The sequence below is a fragment of the Coccinella septempunctata genome, chromosome 1 (genome assembly GCF_907165205.1).
Source record: "Coccinella septempunctata chromosome 1, icCocSept1.1, whole genome shotgun sequence".
NCBI classification, from domain to species: Eukaryota; Metazoa; Arthropoda; class Insecta; order Coleoptera; family Coccinellidae; genus Coccinella; species Coccinella septempunctata.
This window is the reverse complement of record NC_058189.1, coordinates 40794030-40812130: the sequence shown is the minus strand read 5'-3', so window position 1 is coordinate 40812130 and position 18101 is coordinate 40794030. Positions and strand designations below refer to the sequence as shown.

General features: G+C 33.7%; 1 protein-coding gene across 3 annotated transcripts in view; it reads left to right on the top strand.

Annotated features, from left to right (window-relative positions):
• LOC123314772 (supervillin-like) overlaps positions 1-18101 on the top strand; it is a 275601-nt gene that overhangs the window by 247360 nt on the left and 10140 nt on the right. For all 3 annotated transcript variants that reach the window (XM_044900124.1, XM_044900132.1, XM_044900115.1), the window contains 4 exons: positions 6372-6624; positions 16511-16727; positions 17032-17127; positions 17191-17511. In XM_044900124.1, coding sequence (XP_044756059.1) covers positions 6372-6624; positions 16511-16727; positions 17032-17127; positions 17191-17511 — 887 coding nt within the window. The remainder of the gene's footprint in view (positions 1-6371; positions 6625-16510; positions 16728-17031; positions 17128-17190; positions 17512-18101) is intronic.

Here is an 18101-nt window from a genome sequence, read left to right as displayed (position 1 = left end):
AGGCAGAAAAAAAGGGAAAAAACGGGATTACTGTCGAGTCGTGCGCTTGTCGTTAGCTTGTGGTACGTACCCAGATCTCCCCAAGAACTACAATTCAATTAGTTAAGATAATTCCATGTAGACAAAAAATAAGTATTAGAGTTACTTTCGTTTCGTAGAGTCACTACAAATAGCACAATAACAATCTTTCATTAGAGGAGCAATTTTATCTTGCTATTACATTCTTTTAAAGTAATGGGAGTCGACTGCCGTGAAAAACAAATTATCTTGATGTGAGTTGTAGTTTGACTATAATTATATAAAGCGGAGTGTGTAGTTAAAAAAAATCCTAAGCTACGTTTCAGAAGGATTTCATTCTGTAAGACCATTAGACTAATCTATGGTTACACCTAAAAAATGTAGGTAATAATTAATAAGTTTTTCATTTATTCAAAACTGAAATGAACTCTTCAGCATAGGGTTACTATGCATATCATTGTTTTTTTATTTTTTAGAAGTGCGGCTCATCAGAGGCTGACAACCAAAATTCGTGATGTACTTACATTTATAAACTGAAATAATTTTTATAAATATATTCAAACAGAATATTTTAGAACGCCTGGGCAAGATATTCAGATGAAAATACTACGATTCGAACTTGCAAATATACCTGTTGGAGAAAATCATAGTACGCCACTGGATTGCTATCAAAAAAGTGTCTGTATAATGTTTTCATTTCAACATATCACAAACAGAAACGGAGATAATGACCAAAGTTGAAATCGCCGAAATTTCAATTTTGGCCTATAACTCGAAAACAAAAGAAGATAGAGGAATGCAGTTGATGGCATTAATAGTTTCTCGAAAAAAACACGACATGAATGACACATACATTTTTCGTCATCTCGTTGGGTAAAAAAGTTGTAGTTCAGGTATAATTTTGCCCACCCTGTACTTTGAATTTTGATGAATAATTTCAGTCAGTTGGAATTTGCTGGCAAACACTAAACTCTCACCCATTTATTCTGGAAACTATTATCAAAGTAAATGAATTTCAGAAAAAATATCATTTTGTACCTACTATATTGAAAAAATATAATCGATTTACTGCTTATATACTTGAATTCATTGCTCATCAAAATTTTAGCCTCATCCTTTCAAATGACCACGGGCCGCCACTGGATTTATCTGCAAATATTTTTTTCGTTATTTTCACATAACACCCCTAATCGTTGCACATTTTGTTACATACGATTGAAAATAGATAAATAGGGAAGCACTGACAGAATATAGGGAGCTTTTTAATGCTTGTTCAATCTCATAATCTAAGAGATTATACCGCGGGCAAGTTTTCTTGGCTCCCAGAAAAAGTGAATATTTTCACAATATTAGCAAAAATAAAGAAACTTTCAAATTGAAAAATAAAACCATGTTCTCTTAAAAAACCTTTGCAAGATTTTTGCAAAATTCAAGCGTCATTTGCCGCATATAGCTCCGAACTTGCAGAATATGAGATTTTCGTTTACTTTTTACTTTGCGGTTTCACGAAATTTTGCACGAGTCAGCATCGGTCTATTGAGTTTCATCAGCTCAAATGTATCGCTGCTTTTCAATCTGTTGACGTATACTTAATATGTAATAATTTATGAAAGAAAATTTTCAGTAGGATAAATCGCAGATTAACTTTTTTTTGAAACTCTTCTATTTCTGAGCTTATGGAGAAAAAAAATGGAAATAGAATTTTTCTAAATCATTTTTTTTTTCAAATGCGTTGCTCATTAAGTACAGCAAGTTTTCATAATTCTAAATATGGTTTTTTTATCAATTTCAATGCCGGAATTATTATAGAGAAATCATAAAGCAATCTCGTAGAATTGAGTGTGCAAATATATTCTTCATTAGCGTGATTACTGCGTAAATATACGGCTCTTTGGTAATCAACTCTGCCAACTCGTTTTGTATTTTTTATCGGAATATGTTGAGAATTAGAAACATCGATTTGCGAATACGGTATGTTTGTAAGTGCTATGGTCCTTCTATGGTGAAGACTTGAAATGTGTGTCAAGAATAACGAATTGCACGAGATACCAAAAAGATTTTTTCATTAATTCGCCTTTAGCAGCTTCTAGTCCGATTATGTATTTGTCACCCATGCCTCTGCCTACATAAATAGATTATTCCTTATTCCTTCTGAGACTACTTAGAGGTAGTGTCGTATTTTCATGAAAACCGAATGTTTTATACCGTGTAGCGAAAACGAAACTGAGGCAGATTTCCTAAAACTGAAGAAATCTTCGTAAAATTTCTTGAAAGGGACAATTATGGACCCGATTGTATATAGCTAACAGGAGGGAGTAATCAAGGAATAGTTTACCCTTGATGAGTGTGACAGAGAAAGTAGGTTATACATATTTTTTAGCGAGCTGTAGGAGCAAATACTTTTAGATTGAGAATCTTGTATATCTTTTGCGACATCGGCATTACACTAGCAGGGCACCTCAAAGAATTTTCACGATTTTTATGCCCTCGTTTTGCTCTCATTTTGCTCCGTTTTGCCCAGCACTCAGTTTATTTTGCTCACCTATATATCTCTAGACAATTCAAAGTGCCCTGCTGGTGTAATATTACGCCACAACGGATCTTTTCAATATTGGTATCATTCGAAAGCTCTCGTTTTGCTCCGTTTTGCTCACCGGTCCTTTGTTTTGCTCATTTATACTTTACGAGTTTTTGGAGGAGAAATTTTTTTTCTCACCCTAGCTTGTGGGATATCTTTGTTTTGTTCTTTCCAAATCTGCAATTCGTTTTTCTCTACCACTTACCGCTACCGAGATATACAGGGTGTCCGGGGAATAACTGTACATACTCTTACCAGAGATAGAGTTGGACTAGCTGGTTACGGATTGACTATAAAAAATTAATTTCTGGATTTCCCTAGAAAGCTACAGGGTGATTTTCCAACTTCATGGAAATACTTAGACCATCATAAAATCCAAACTTATTGACGGATATTATTGAAACTTGGGAGGTTATTGACACATGCTAAGGTCAAGTCAGAATGATCTCCTCAATTATTTCATTATTCCAGGGTCGGACTCATTAATATTCATTTAAAGTGTTCAGGGCAAAAAAAAACACTTTGTATTTCAAATGACAAATAATTGATTCGTTTTTTAGGAAGAAGCCTAATTATGCTTCAATTCTCGGTATCACTCAATTTTCAGTTTCACATCAAGAATTATTTTTTTATGAATTTTTGAATTTGGATAAAGTTCGAAAATTTGAATTTTTCACCATGAAGAGAACTGAAAATGTTATGTTTGAATATATAAAATGCGAATGTATTAGTAGAAAATTTACAAAAAAGATCAGAGCTTTAATAAGCACTTCAATAACGAAACAATAACAAATGAAAAAAATAAAATACAGTAAAGAGTACCTAATAAAAATAAAAATAGGAACGAATGAATTGCTGAGTCAACGATATTTCAAAAGTTCGAAATGAAAACCAATAGCTTGTATACATTTCTCTTGCCGAATTTTCAAATTGGATACAGCCTTTCGAATCATATCACCATTATTTCTTAAAATATCGCAACTTCTGACTGGTGCTATCAGACCATCCTTTCTTTGAAAGAACTGATGGACTTCTAGTACCTAGTCGTTTATAATTTCAAGTGAACTTAAACATCATTCAATTTTACACCTAAATGGTACTCTTCATGAAACTCGATACTGTGAACCGTTTTGATTTAAAATTTATGAAGTAATAACCGATGCTGGTATAAAGTAATGGTCGGTAATGGTGAAGCTATTAATTATTAATATTATGAATTATAGTATGCATTATGTGAATCAAAATGTTTTTGCACCATCGATAAAACGATTACATGTTAAAAAATTGGGATGTAGGGCTCACCAGTCAGACTCATCAGGAAGCTGAGTCGTGTCACATGGACTGACAGAAGACTGGTCTATATCAAATGTCGGTTCTTTGAAGAAAAAGTCATTAAATCCCAATCGATTTACAGATTTAAATATGTAGTAAAGATTTGTTAAAGGAGCAATCTGAAATCCCTTTTTTTCAGTTGTGATTTTTTTTTGGTATCCGTTGAGGTAATATCACACTAGCAGGGCACTTTTGCCACTTTTATCTGTCTATAGCTCAATAGGTGAGAAAAAACTTAATGGTGAGCTTTCGATTGGGATCAATATCGGAAAGATCCGTTGAGGTGACCTACTAGTGTGATATTACACTAGCAGCGCACTTTGAATTACCCATATTCCGCTAACGGTAACTGGTGGAGAAAAACGATTTGCACATTTGGAAAGAGCAAAAAGAGAGCAAAATGCAGATATCCTACAAGATAGGGTAAGAAAAAAATTTTTTTTCTTCTCCAAAAACTCGTAAAGTATAAATGAGCAAAACGAATGGACTGGTGAGCAAAACGGAGCAAAACGAGAGCTTTCGAATGATGAATATTTGAAAGATCCGTTGGGGTGCCCTGCTGATGTAATACCTATTACATCAGCAGGGCACTTTGAATTGTCTATAGCTCATTGTATATTAGGTGAGCAAAATAAACTGAGTGGTGAGCAAAACGGAGCAAAATGGGAGCAAAACGAGGGCATAAAAATCGTAAAATTTTTTTGAGGTGCCCTGCTAGTGTAATGCAGCTTTTTGCGACATTACAGGATGATAAATCTCGAAACATCAGGAAACATGCTGTTGAGCATGTTTTATTGACTAAAGACCTTGGTGTCATTTAAGACAACCATCTGAGCTTTACACGACACCTAGACATAGTCACTAGTAGGGCTTTCAGAGTTCGTGTACTCATATTCAGGCACTCCTCTGATTTTTCCGACATTACACCACTGAAGTATCTTTTTAGCACACGTGTTAGAACCCTGTACTAGAGTTTGCTCAATTCTTTGGCCACCTTACAGATTTGAGGAATGGAAAAAATTGGAATCAGTGCAGAACAATTTTTTTAAATAGATCTCCTATAGGGTGTAGGCTAAGATATCTTAAAACATGGTGTATGCACTGATTAGATTTTGATTTTTCCTACTTTGGATATGAGGGATAAGTTTCGTTTTTCCCACTGTCTGTAGCGCTTTTTAGATATTGACAGTTGTCAATTGGTATTTGGAAATAATTTGAATACATTCCTACGACTTGCGAATGTGCTGTATTTATAAGCAATTATTGGTGTGTGAAAATGTATTAGTTTCGAGAAAGGGTGTGCAACATTCATTTATTCAACATGTTGTATATATGTACCTAGTATACCAGAAAATATTCCTCCCAATCAAAACTCACCAGAGTTTTTTTTTTAAACTCATTTAATTTCGTGCAATGTCAATATACTGTAGAAAAAATGCTTAAGGGCACAATTTTACAATATATACAGGGTGTTCGGAAACAAAGATATAGACAAAAGTTACATTTTTTAACTGTAACACCCGAGGTAACACCTGTATTTGACCTCCAAAATGGAATGGTAAGCACAAATTATGATGAGTTTCTTCGGATCGCTTTATACCTTAGAAGCACCATTTATGAGAAAATGGCGAAAAACTGAAAATATAGTGTTTTTATAGCATTCAGTGAAAAACCAGCCAGCGGCACAGACTTTTTCGAGTACTTTTTCGAGTAGACAAATTGGCTACTCCTATACGCAGAAACAAACAATTTAACTCTGGAATATGATCATAAGTAATTTTCAAACATCAACTACAAATAATAATGGTCAAAAACTATCATATTTCAAATGGCACACCCAGTATTTCTATATATCTCGTTGAACGTAAAAATTAATTCCGAAACTATCTTCATAAGGTCTTCCTGATTGATTCTTATCAATTTTCGATTTTTAATTCGTCTATGGTGTGCCACCCGGTATAATTTATCTACAAGGTAAATTATATATCGATGGTCACGCTTCGCTCACCGAAATTGATTTCATCCGGATTGTCTGTGTACTTCAAGTGGCGGATAACTTAGGATTAGGCGGCCGTTAATCTGTGGCGTTAGATATCGAGCAACAGATACTTTATTTATATGAATATTTTATGTTTCTAATTGGTTATCAATATTAAAATGGGCATATTATTGGGTGAAATCTTTGAATACAATATTGTCTTTCATATTTCGCATCCGCCAAAAATATTCACTTCTGAACCATTGTGCGAAGACTAGTCTTACTAAAGGTAGTCTTTAATTTGACTTCACACAATGTCTGAACTATCGTAAGGAATCTCAAACGAAAGTAAAGGTTTCAATATATTTCCTGCAGTCGATCAAAAAATTCCTTATGCCAAATGGTAGTTGTCTAGGCACCTATCCAATCGAATGCATGACTACTAAAAAGGTATTTTGTTTTCAGGCAAGCCTTAGAAGGTATATTATCGAAAAGCAGGAGTCAAGCTGCTTTTGGTAATGAGCACAAGGTCACAGTACGACAAAGCAACACAACAACTGTACGAAAGGTGACGCAGGAAGGAGACATGCCCCAGTCGATTGCGGAGTTGCAGGCGACCCTGCAGAGGAAAGGCGAGTCAGAATGGCGGAAGCGCTATGTACAGACCAACACCGTTGAAGACGAACTCAAGTTGCTGAAAGAGAAGAATAAATATAATGTAAGTAAAGAATGTTCAATAGTAACGGGTCACGAAGTGTCATCAATCGCTGATACCAAGCGAAAAACTAGTTTATCTTTATATCGCAATATCCTTCGGAATATTCACTTCACTCAGGTGATTAGGACCAATTTTGCTTTAAATAATTTTGAATAGGTGCTTTTGCGCATTTGTTTACATGCATAAAAACAGCGGTTGTCCATCCAAGTAATGAACATACATCTAATGGGCTGCCCGAAAAAAAATTATTTCCATAAACACAGATACGATCGAATTGTAAACTATTACGATTAGGACCAATTTTGCTTTAAATAATTTTGAATAGGTGCTTTTGCGCATTTGTTTACATGCATAAAAACAGCGGTTGTCCATCCAAGTAATGAACATACATCTAATGGGCTGCCCGAAAAAAAATTATTTCCATAAACACAGATACGATCGAATTGTAAACTATTACACGGCTCTAGGATAATGTACAAAATGCGAGTATCTTTCGTGATACAATTTTTTTTTATTTCCAAGTTATATGATCTGACGAAATTTTGTGCAAATCTTTTCGGTGCCCTTCAACTATCTACTGCGTTTCAATTTAATTCGTTATTTCATCTCATCTTTTGGGACCATATTCAACTCAGAATTCTGAAACTATACTCTATTCACTTTTATTTTAGCACTCGGTTAGCCATGAAAATTTGACACATTTCACTCTGTATAGTACGAAAATGTGGGGTTATGGCGCTTGTCAAAACATTTTTGGGTTTCAAATCAACGCAATGTTGCCCGTTCTACGTAAAAGTTTCTGTTATTACGTATTTTATCACAATGTTGAATCTCTTCGGAAAATATGTGACGAACATCATTGAAGTTTATACAAACTGATTGAAGGCATACCAATTCCAGTTTTTGCATGGAAAATACGAGAGATCAGTATAATATGAAAATATGCACTAGCTAAAGTTTGAATACATTACATCAGTTGTAGGTTTCAAAAAAATCAACCCAAAGATGAAATGCATATGATACAGTGGTTGGGAATGGGTATCTCCCGAAGGAATTAACAATTAATTGCAAGAATGTTAAATTCTTCAACAAAAATCATTCTGCATCAATATAAGTAAAAGGAGTTGAAGGAAGTTTCAAGTCAAGATGAACTTCATCTTTGAACAAAAATTTCACATGAATAAACAATTAGCAGGACAACTGGCGCGTATTTGTGGCTGTTCATCTTAATACATTGATATAATAATAATAATTAGGTATTTATTGGTACCTCAAGCCATTTACAATGTATAGAAGAAGTCAAATGAAAAATAGAAAAATCAATTCTCGGGAACTTATTCTACCATGACATTCATCGAAAATCCTGTAGTAAACTTTTCGCATGAATTCACTCAAACATGAAATTCTCAAATGCCACCACTCTATTGGGTCTCCCAATAGAAGAAAATTCTTTGTCATCCTCTTCATTCACAATCTTTCTGATTGTGGAAATATTCAGCTGAAATGTAAGTCGTTTAGATTCAGATGAAATATGTCATGAATTCTCTTACATTGAATATGTTCGCTACCGTCTGACGTATTGTGGATTTTAGAATATCAGGGTATAATTATTTAAATGAGCGGAACTGAATTCTAAATAGCACTTCCTGAAACCCTGTCTCTTTTTCCAATCACTCTCGGCATTTTCGTTATAAAAATTGATATAAGTTGTGGCAACGGCGTTATGACATTTACGACATTTCATGAGTGCCAACCTTACTCCGTTCTAGTTACAAAAACTTGAGAAAATTATTTCATGGCCAACCGACTGCTAAAATAAATGTGAATGGAGTATACATTTATTCGATAGATATACTCCGGGTTTCATAAACCTTGATCGGGCTGTCGACGCTTGATTGACGAATAGACATCTATTTGTTTTTAATCGATAATTCAGAATATCATTCTCGCCTCAAATAATGATGTTCATACGTCCATTCAATTATTCTCAATTGCTACTTCTTCAATATATTCAGAAATGAAAAGGTTTTAGTGATTTTGTTTTAGAGATTTTGTTTTAGAATTCGAGTGATTGTCAAATTGTTGATCGGACAATCAAAGTTTTATTAATTCCACTGATAGACTATTTAACGTTGTAAATACTGTTTTCCTTTGAATCTGCCTCCTACATTTCAAGATACGACATATTTCATTTTCATTGTCATAAGATGAAGAACTAAATTTGTTCTCAATTCTATATCCAGGTTTTCTAGATGCAAATTGAGCAGGTTATTTTTTTCAAATACATTTCTCAAAAATACCCATATAGTCCTACTTGGGGGCCATGACTATTTTTTTTCAATTCGGTATGGGTACTCGTTTCTTACTCATGAATTTTTAAATAATACTCCTAAGTATGACTGAAGGAATTCGAGAAATATTGTTGAAAGTTCTCTTTTAAATTTTTCGAGAAAGGAGGAACTGAATGTAATGCAGAATTCGAATCTTTTTTTTTAATTTTTCCGTTGAAAAAATTTTGCTACGTTAAGGAAAACAACGTTGTATCTTGAAATTCGGGAGGCCGATTTGAAGAAAAATAGTATCAAATCACTGAATGCTTATTTACATCTGACGATTTCAAATTTTCATGAGATTCGTGAAACATAGGAGAGGATATAAACGATTTTAGAATATAACTATCATGCCTTATTAAAATATGAATTTATTGCACTTCACAGAGACGGAGTTGGTAATTTATAGATATCCAGTCTAAATCCTTCAGCTAATTTTTTTGTGTGTGCATTATATGCTCGGACAGGCCGATTAGTAATTTAAAAATTGCACTCTTTCTTAGGTAAGAAAATTTTATGGGATGTCCCAAATATGAGACATGACGACATAGAAGATTTCTATTTAGTGGGATTGCTAATTTGTTTATGACTATTTTCAAAGGGTATGTAAAGTTTCACATCCCTACCAAATAACGAATTTTTATGCCTTATCAACTAATTCTCGCCTCTTGAGAAGAATTGTTCAGAATCTCGAGGAGTACATTAATTTTCAATTTTGACATCTTCAGTAGGATAATGGCTACCACATCCCTTCATCTTCTTTTGTTCTCAAGTTATAAGTGAAAAGTTTGAGTAATATCGAGAACGAATTTTACATTCTACAGTCACTTTTTTATGTAGAATTCAGTGGCGTAGTCGAAGGTTTCATTTGAATAAAACCTATTTTTTTTTATACAATCCAGTCCAATATTTCTTTCCGATTCAAAATATATATGATACGTCTAGTCTCGAATTGTTCTTCCAATAAAAAGGGCTCGAAAACTAGTTCGTTCAAGTCACTCAAGTTAGTCAAGTTGGCAGGTTATTTAATTAAATTTATTGAATTTTTGCTCTAGTAGAAATCCAATGAAATCAGTTAATTCGAGGTAATTTGATTGAACACAACCATTCAGAACAACATAATACTGAAAATCTTCGAACATAGATACAAGGAATGTAAAATAAACATTTGTTGTTGTCCAAAGACTGTAGTGAGATAGTTGCTCAGGGTGGCATATAACAATTGTGATAGTTGACTATGACGTCATTGCCATATGAATTTTCAATACGAAAAGGAGGTATATACAAATTTGTATAATTTACGCCACTGCCTTAGTGTCGCGCTACACATGTGTGTACCACAATAAATACATTCCTAGCACTTCAAGGGCCATTCCATATACTGGGTGTCCCGGAAAATGTGGGAAATCTCTCGGATTCAGATAGAACATAAAAAAATAAGATGACAAGTTCCCATAATTTTTTTTTTCCTAGCGGCCCTACCTACGAAGATACGACCTCCTAAATGACGCCACTGGAAATTCATTTTAATAGGATGATTTTCAAACTTTTTTGTTATTGTTGTATAACACAAAATAAAACTTTTTTGTTCCTTCAATAACTTTCGTATCACACTTTTTTGCAGACAAAAAACTAGACTTGTTATTTATGTTATTTTCAACAGAAATTAAAAAATTACTGACTTCTTTCATTATTTTTTTTTTCGAAAACGGTTCATTTTATCGACACTGAACAAGAGTACCTTTTCTTTAGCTTAATGTTCAAGGTATCCAAATTTGTATTTTTTAGCACCTTATCATACAGGGTGTTAAACGTGTAAGCATTAAAATGTACAACCCAGTCCGCCCCTGGTAAACTGAACTAGCTAATTGAAATTTGAGTGCGGTAATATAAGAGGTCCTTACTACTATTAGTCATATCAAATTTTCATTAAATTATATCGAGTAGTTTGAAACTTATTCCACTAAAATGGATTTCCAGTGGCGTCATTTAGGAGGTCGTATCTTCGTAGGGAGGGCCGCTAGGAAAAAAATTATGGGATCTTGTCATCTTCATTTTTTATGTTCTATCTGAATCCGAGAGATTTCCCACAATTTCCGGGACACCCTGTATATATTTATGTCCAAGCTGACAACATCTTTTGAAAATCGTGATCGGAAGCGGAAGAATGGTTACAGAGCTGCCATTCATGGAATTTTGCCCACGCACACAGTATTCTGCTGGTAGGCCGGCCCTGTTTGACGTGCGAAATTTCATTATCCCGGGGTTCAAGTATAGTGCATTATTTGTTTTTCATGCTGGAAGACGCGTAAAAGTGAAAACACAGCTCTCTTCTCTACCATAACGAACAGGAGAAATTATGTCCGCTTTGATTCTTTGGCCATTTATGGAATTAAATGATATATGAGCAGTAACGGGCACTTATGTATCAGAAGCGAATTAAAAATTTCATTGAACCAACAATTGCTTGAAGAGAGTACGAACAATCTTCGAATCGTCCCGTAAACGACCCAAGCGGTTCATTTCCCGACGAAAACAAGCTTTGCGTTGGCTGAATTTATTTTTAATCATTTGCTGGAAGTGCATCAATTCATTTATTAGTACTAAACTTGTAAGGCGCATTTAGTTGTGGATTGTTGTTATTGTGTGCATTTTTGCGGTGGCAACCGCGATGTATAGTGAACTTTTTGCGTTGGTGTTATTGGTGTTGTTTCTGATTAAATTTCTTATCTCTATCGGATTTTCGCCGGATGACTCGAGGGTAATTATCAGTTCTGAAAAGTCTGTTATAAATTGCGAGATTGAGAATGACTTTTGTTGAAGAATGCATGGTTTTATTCTCGGTTTCAGCCAATGAAATGTTGAGAAAAGCGTAGGAGGAAAATATTTTCTCGATAATGATTGTGGACTTGAGGAAATTAAGTGGATATACAGTGGTTCACTTAGCTCAAGGATCTAATCCACTGATCTATCAATTCGTGTAATTGCCGAAATATATTGCTCGGTTTTACAAAGTTTGATAGGATAGACTGAAGCATTAAGATCTATTTATTTTAATCAATTATTGAGTAATAAATATTCAGAATATCGAATTATGTTATACAGTGTAATTCATTGGAAAATGCCTCTAGAGTAGGGGTAGATAGACGACATCAAGGTGCTAAATAACATTTATTTTATGGGTCTATCCTCGGGTCTATCTTTCTCCATTACTAGGATACAAGATAATTTCGTGATTATTCTTCCAATTAATCGTAACTTATGAAACAACCCACATATTTTCATAATATTCGGCTTATATATTCTTCGTTCTCAGTTGAGTCGATAAAAAAAATAAAAAAAGCCTTTTTCATTTCCCGGCCTCAAAAAAATTAATTAGTAGGTCTACCCTGTATGTCATTATTTTGAAATTTTATTTACAAATTTCGAAAGACCGGAAAAGCATAAGAGGAACTGTGTGTATTTGATTTTTCCGCATACAAGTTTTTCAATCTTTAAATCGTGGCCAATCTAGGTGTTTCCTTAATGAGGTGAAAGATAATTAAAAAATAAATAATTTGTCTTCCCCAAATCCATGTAATCATAAATTCTTTTTATTTTCTTAATCACTGGATCCCAATTCATTTCGAGGAAATCATAACTTTATTCTACACAGATATAACGTTGGAATAAATCTACATTACGAAGAAAACAGAAAATCAAAAAACTAGAATTTCTAATTATTTTTTCAGCTAGAGTATGATCCTTTCCTCACTCTTCTGATGTATTCTCGATAAGAATAATAGAGCAGTTCTTAGATATTGTTTAGTTTAGTAAATAAAACACTGAATTGAAGGCGTTTTGGGATGACGAACCTAAAGTGCATTATTTAATACATTCAACAATACGTATGGCCTGCTCTATTTTACTATTTTCATCAAGAATACATCAAAATAGCTGAGAGATAATTATACACTTGTTCTAAAAAAATGTCAAGATGTTCAATCTTTCGAATCAATTCGAAATGTAGATTTACTGCAACATTTTTTTTTCAAAATTAAGCGAATGAAACATTCCTTCTTATTTTGTTTTAGATAGGGCGCAAAATAATTATCAATTTACGCATACAAGGTGTTTGAAAGGTAATCATTGATTATAAAATTTGTCAAAAATACGGACATGCCCTCTCGTTTTTCAATGAGGTTGGGGGTTGGGATATAGCAATTAACCTAATAAAAAATAGTTTATGATTGAAGCTGGAAAACTATCGTTCCATGAAAACAATTCTTTTCTTTTTATTTTTGTGCTACCTAATTTTCGAAACATCTAGATTTGACTCAAGCTAACAAGTGAAAAAATTGTATGCGGAAACGCTAAACACATTTGCTCATAATTATTTTTTTCTGCTCTTTTCAAATTTGTGAATGAAATTTCAAAATATTGATTGACTGGGTGTTGTTCCGATATTGTTTCGTCTCGAAACCTATTCATAAATTTTTTTAGAGCCGGACCTGGAATGAAATGGTACATTTTTATAATGATAATCGGTAGCACTCATGACAAACAACATACGAAAAAATATCACAAGAATGTATCGATTGGTTCACAAGTTATAACTAACCGAAAAAATGGAGAAAATTGGTGAATCAGCCTGTATCTTGGCTGCAGAGAATGTTAGACCGAGTGTTAGACCCATAAAATATAGGTTATTCAGAAGCACCTCTGTGTCCTTCATCTTCATTGATTGTATGCTAATTTCCCAATGAATCACGCTGTAGAGTCTGAGTCAACAGTGCTCGATCGGTCCATAAGTCTTAAAAATTTTGGACTAGGAGAATGGTTCAAATTTTGGTAGAATCGACTCTACTTGGCACATAAGATAAAATTATTTTCGACTTTATAGGCTGGTTCGAAACGCGATCCATCCTGCTTTTTCGAAGGAGAATGCCCAATTTTTTAATCATATCCTTAATCTACATATTATTCTGATTTCGAAATACCCCAATTGTCATGATTTATCCGAGGATTTATCTATGTCGTTTTTGACGTATGCCACCCTTTCGACAATTCCATAGTTATGATAGTTTTACTTAGAGATAATATCTTGAAAATCGTTAGAGATACATAACTGACCTTTTTATCCAATTACCGAAAAGTTTTCGAATATTCTTCAATTCACTACAGGCGATCCGAAGGACCAAGCGATTTTTCGAAAAAGACTATTAAAAAATGTAAATTTTGATAATTTCATATTTCAAATGTCATGACCTGAATTTTTTTTGTCTGTTGGATAACGGAGTAGGTGGTTTTCATTTTTATGGAAACATTTTAGACCTAAAATGGAAAGTTTTTAAAATTCATGCTATGCCAAAAATGTTTGCATAAAAATGAAGATGACCTCTACTACATTATCCAACAGACAAAAAAGTTTAGGGCATGCAGTTTGGAAAAATTAACTTATTGACATTCATTAAAGGTCATTTTCGAAAAATCGCAGTGTCTTTGGATCGCCTGTAGAGTTATCCGAGAAACTGAAGAATAATAGGTACTTGGAAACTCTTCGGGAATTCGCTAAAAAAATATTATACATTTATCTCGAATAGCTTTCAAGATATGATCTCTTTTTAAAACCATGATAACCATGAAATTCATCGAAAAATGTAGCCTAAGACAAAAAAGGCTTACGGATAAATTATTCCAATTGGGATTTTTCGAAATCAGAACTTCAAATATTAAGAATATGATTCGAAAATTGGGTATTCTCATTTAAAAAAAACACTACACTACTTTCGGACCATTCTATAAAGTCAAAAATAATTTGGACTCCATTCCGTCATAGTTGAATAACTCTCTTAGTCCGAAATTTCTAAAGGTTATCGACTTATCGAGCAACGTTCACTTACCCGTATAAATACGTCCCCTAACCAATTTTTACTTTTTTAATGCAATCAGAAATAAAAAAAGTTCTTTCATTCCGGAAATCTAATATCTATATTACTGACAATAAATCAATTGGAATTTCAAACCCCCTCATCGAGAACAAAATTTGTGTAATTTAAATTATTTTTTTAATAATGTCAAGAGACCTACTGATATTATTTTTCGATACTTCACGAGTTGATGAACATTTATCAGTAAAACTAATGAGGGATTTTAGAATCGTATTTCTGTATTGGAATATTGAGAACTAGATGATGAATCGTTGTCATTTTAATTCCACTAGAAAGGATTCAAACTTTTGAAGTAAAGGGATTTGAATGTAAAGGAAGTTGATATTGGTCGATTTTATTGCTGTCGTGAGAATATTATTGTAGCAAGGTATAGGTCGTGAACTTAAAACAGGTATTACAAACACTGTAATTTTTTATCCCTCACAGCTCAGACTGCTCCCGTAAAAACCAGATAGGTACTCTTAGATTTTCGGCGCTTTGGGTGATCACCCAGCCTACTCTATCCAGAGCCGCTGTTTCCTGCCTCACCACACAGTAAATTCTGTTTTTATATCCAATTATGGAAACCTTTCTTCTGTTAGTGCCGTTCTCAATAAACTATGTGTCCATCCTTTCAGTTACTGACGATAGAGGAAACAATTCTTGAATTCATCTACCAAATAGATGACAGCAATAAAATCAGATGGTTTTTCTATCAGCTAACTGAAACGACAGATAGATAGGTTGAGTGAAAACGGCCTTAAGAGTATTACATTCTTTCCTCAACAATATACCAGTAACAATCGGTCATAAAAACTCATGAAGTTCCCATAATCGTCTCGTTATCAACTAGAGTTCAATTCTTTCTTTCCAGTAAACTTTAAAGTAATACGAATAGCAAAATAGTTAGTCCAATCAAATTCACGTTCCATCATTTACCTAGTTCAAATGAATTCAATCAGTGGTTGAATGAAAAAGGAATTAAAATAAATAAATAAGCTAAAAAGAGTTTCGCTTCATGGATGTCGGTTCAGCAATAATCTTTTATGAATTTAATCTGACATTTCGCCAACAATTCCGGTAAGTAGGCATCTTCCGAGGAATCTTGGTTTTTACCGATAACTTCAGTATTTACTTCTGGCTAATATGAGAGTAGCAGAAAGAACTTGCTTACGAAAAATTACAAAACTAAGAGACCCCAACAACCCATCCAATCAACTTTTATACCAGGTAATGGAAACAGAACCAATACTGGAAAGAATGCAAAAACTCTACAAAAAATTCATTACAAACCAAAACAATATCAACATAATCGAGCCATTGATACACCACTTAATAGACAATAGAGACACCAAAGGAAAAGTTGCCAGCTTTGCCATTTTTCGAACACCTAGAATCCTCAGCATAACAATAATTGTTACCTTCCAACAGTTTTCAATAAGATTTATGTTCAATTTTTGCAATTTTTGTTAAACAAAACTGTATTTAACTGGCTGGAAGACTGTGGTCGATAGTCGTTTGATTGACAGATCAATAAATTTAATTTCTCTCTCTAATGATCTGACTCTTTTATTTGACCCTGTGATTAGCACCGGATAATTTAAAATTTCTGGAATTAATTCCATAAAACCTGAATTCATTTTTCAGGCGGAAATAACAGAGAAGGCTTCTATCCTTTCATCGAGAAAAGATGAATTGGATGCGGCTTCGAGACAATGGAAGTGCAGGGTGGAGAAGTCGGACGCCGACAAATTTTCGGTATCCGGTAAAATGGAGAAAGCCAAAACCACCATTCCGGTCAATATTCCAGTGATCGATACTACGAAGAAGGCACCGCAAGCTAGACGATTCAAGGGAAAACAAAGTAAGTGAAGACACTATTTTCAAATATCTACAATGACATATTTACTGTGTTTTATATTATACAATATCATACATTCAAATACAAAAATAAAGCATATTTAGAAATTCAATTCGTAATAATCAAACTAGGAATTCATTTCTTTGGAATCACCATTCAGTATATTCATCAAGACTAATAATCACAATCAACTCATCAAAGGTATACCTCGATAAAACACTTATGCTCCAGAGCAGATTTAGATACAAGCAAATATTTAATTTCAACTTAATAAATTATGTTTGAGATTTAATCACTTAATTTTCAGTTAACTCTTCTTCGATGCCTACTTCCCCTGAAAAGAATGGTTTGATGAAACTGAAGAGAAGCCAGTCAAATCCAGATCCCAGTTTGGAAACGGCAAGTAAGTTAGCTCGTTATCCTCACGTTGCTCGTATGTGTCTTTAACCAATCAAATCGTTTTCAGAAATCGAAAAAACATCCAAAACAATAACGAAGAATGTTCAGGTGTTCAGACCCGACGATTTTACGTTCACAAGTTTCTTCAAGAACATTGATGCGAAAGTAAATCAGTCGGAACAATTCGCTTTGAATTTGGATGATTTAGATTCCATTCAGAGACATAGTCCATTGGTACAGAGGAAGAATATCAGGGTACAGAAGAGGAAAGGACCTTCCAAGAATCCTATCAAAGCTCTGGCAGAAAGGGAAGACATAAAATATGAATATACCGAGATACTGACAGGGGTGGCCGAGAGAGAGACAAAAAGACTGAATATAGAAAAACGTGAGTAATATACATATGAAAAATTTAAAATATCTCTAGGTCGATTTTTCGCGATACAAAGTTCAGAATGAAAATATTTTCAAAGAAGAACAGTAAATAGGAGGGGAGATTCAGGAGCTTTTGTGGACTTGTTAAAGTTCATAACCATTCTTATAATGAATTCGCCTATCGTTCCTCAAGAAAAAACTTTTTTCTCATATTTGCTGATGAAATATTCCAAAATAGCAATAGTTTAATCTTCTTGAGATTGAAAACATTTTTATTCCGGCCACAAACAGCCACATAGTTTATTAGTCATAAATAAACATTAAACTGTTGATTTGTTACAAAAAATAATTACACAAAAAAACTTGTAAAGGAAAACAAGGCAACGTCATTCACCGAAAGATTTATTTCAACCATCTCCAGCAAATTTAACGCATATACAAATAAGTAATGAAGTAATAGCCTCGGTAATAGCTGACTCGGCGAACTTCCTTCCTCAAAGATATGGAATTTAGTGTCGACTCAGCTTTGCTATTTTTCATACATATATATATATATTCTTTTGAATGTCAGCAATACATTTTTAGTTATCGAACAATCTGGCA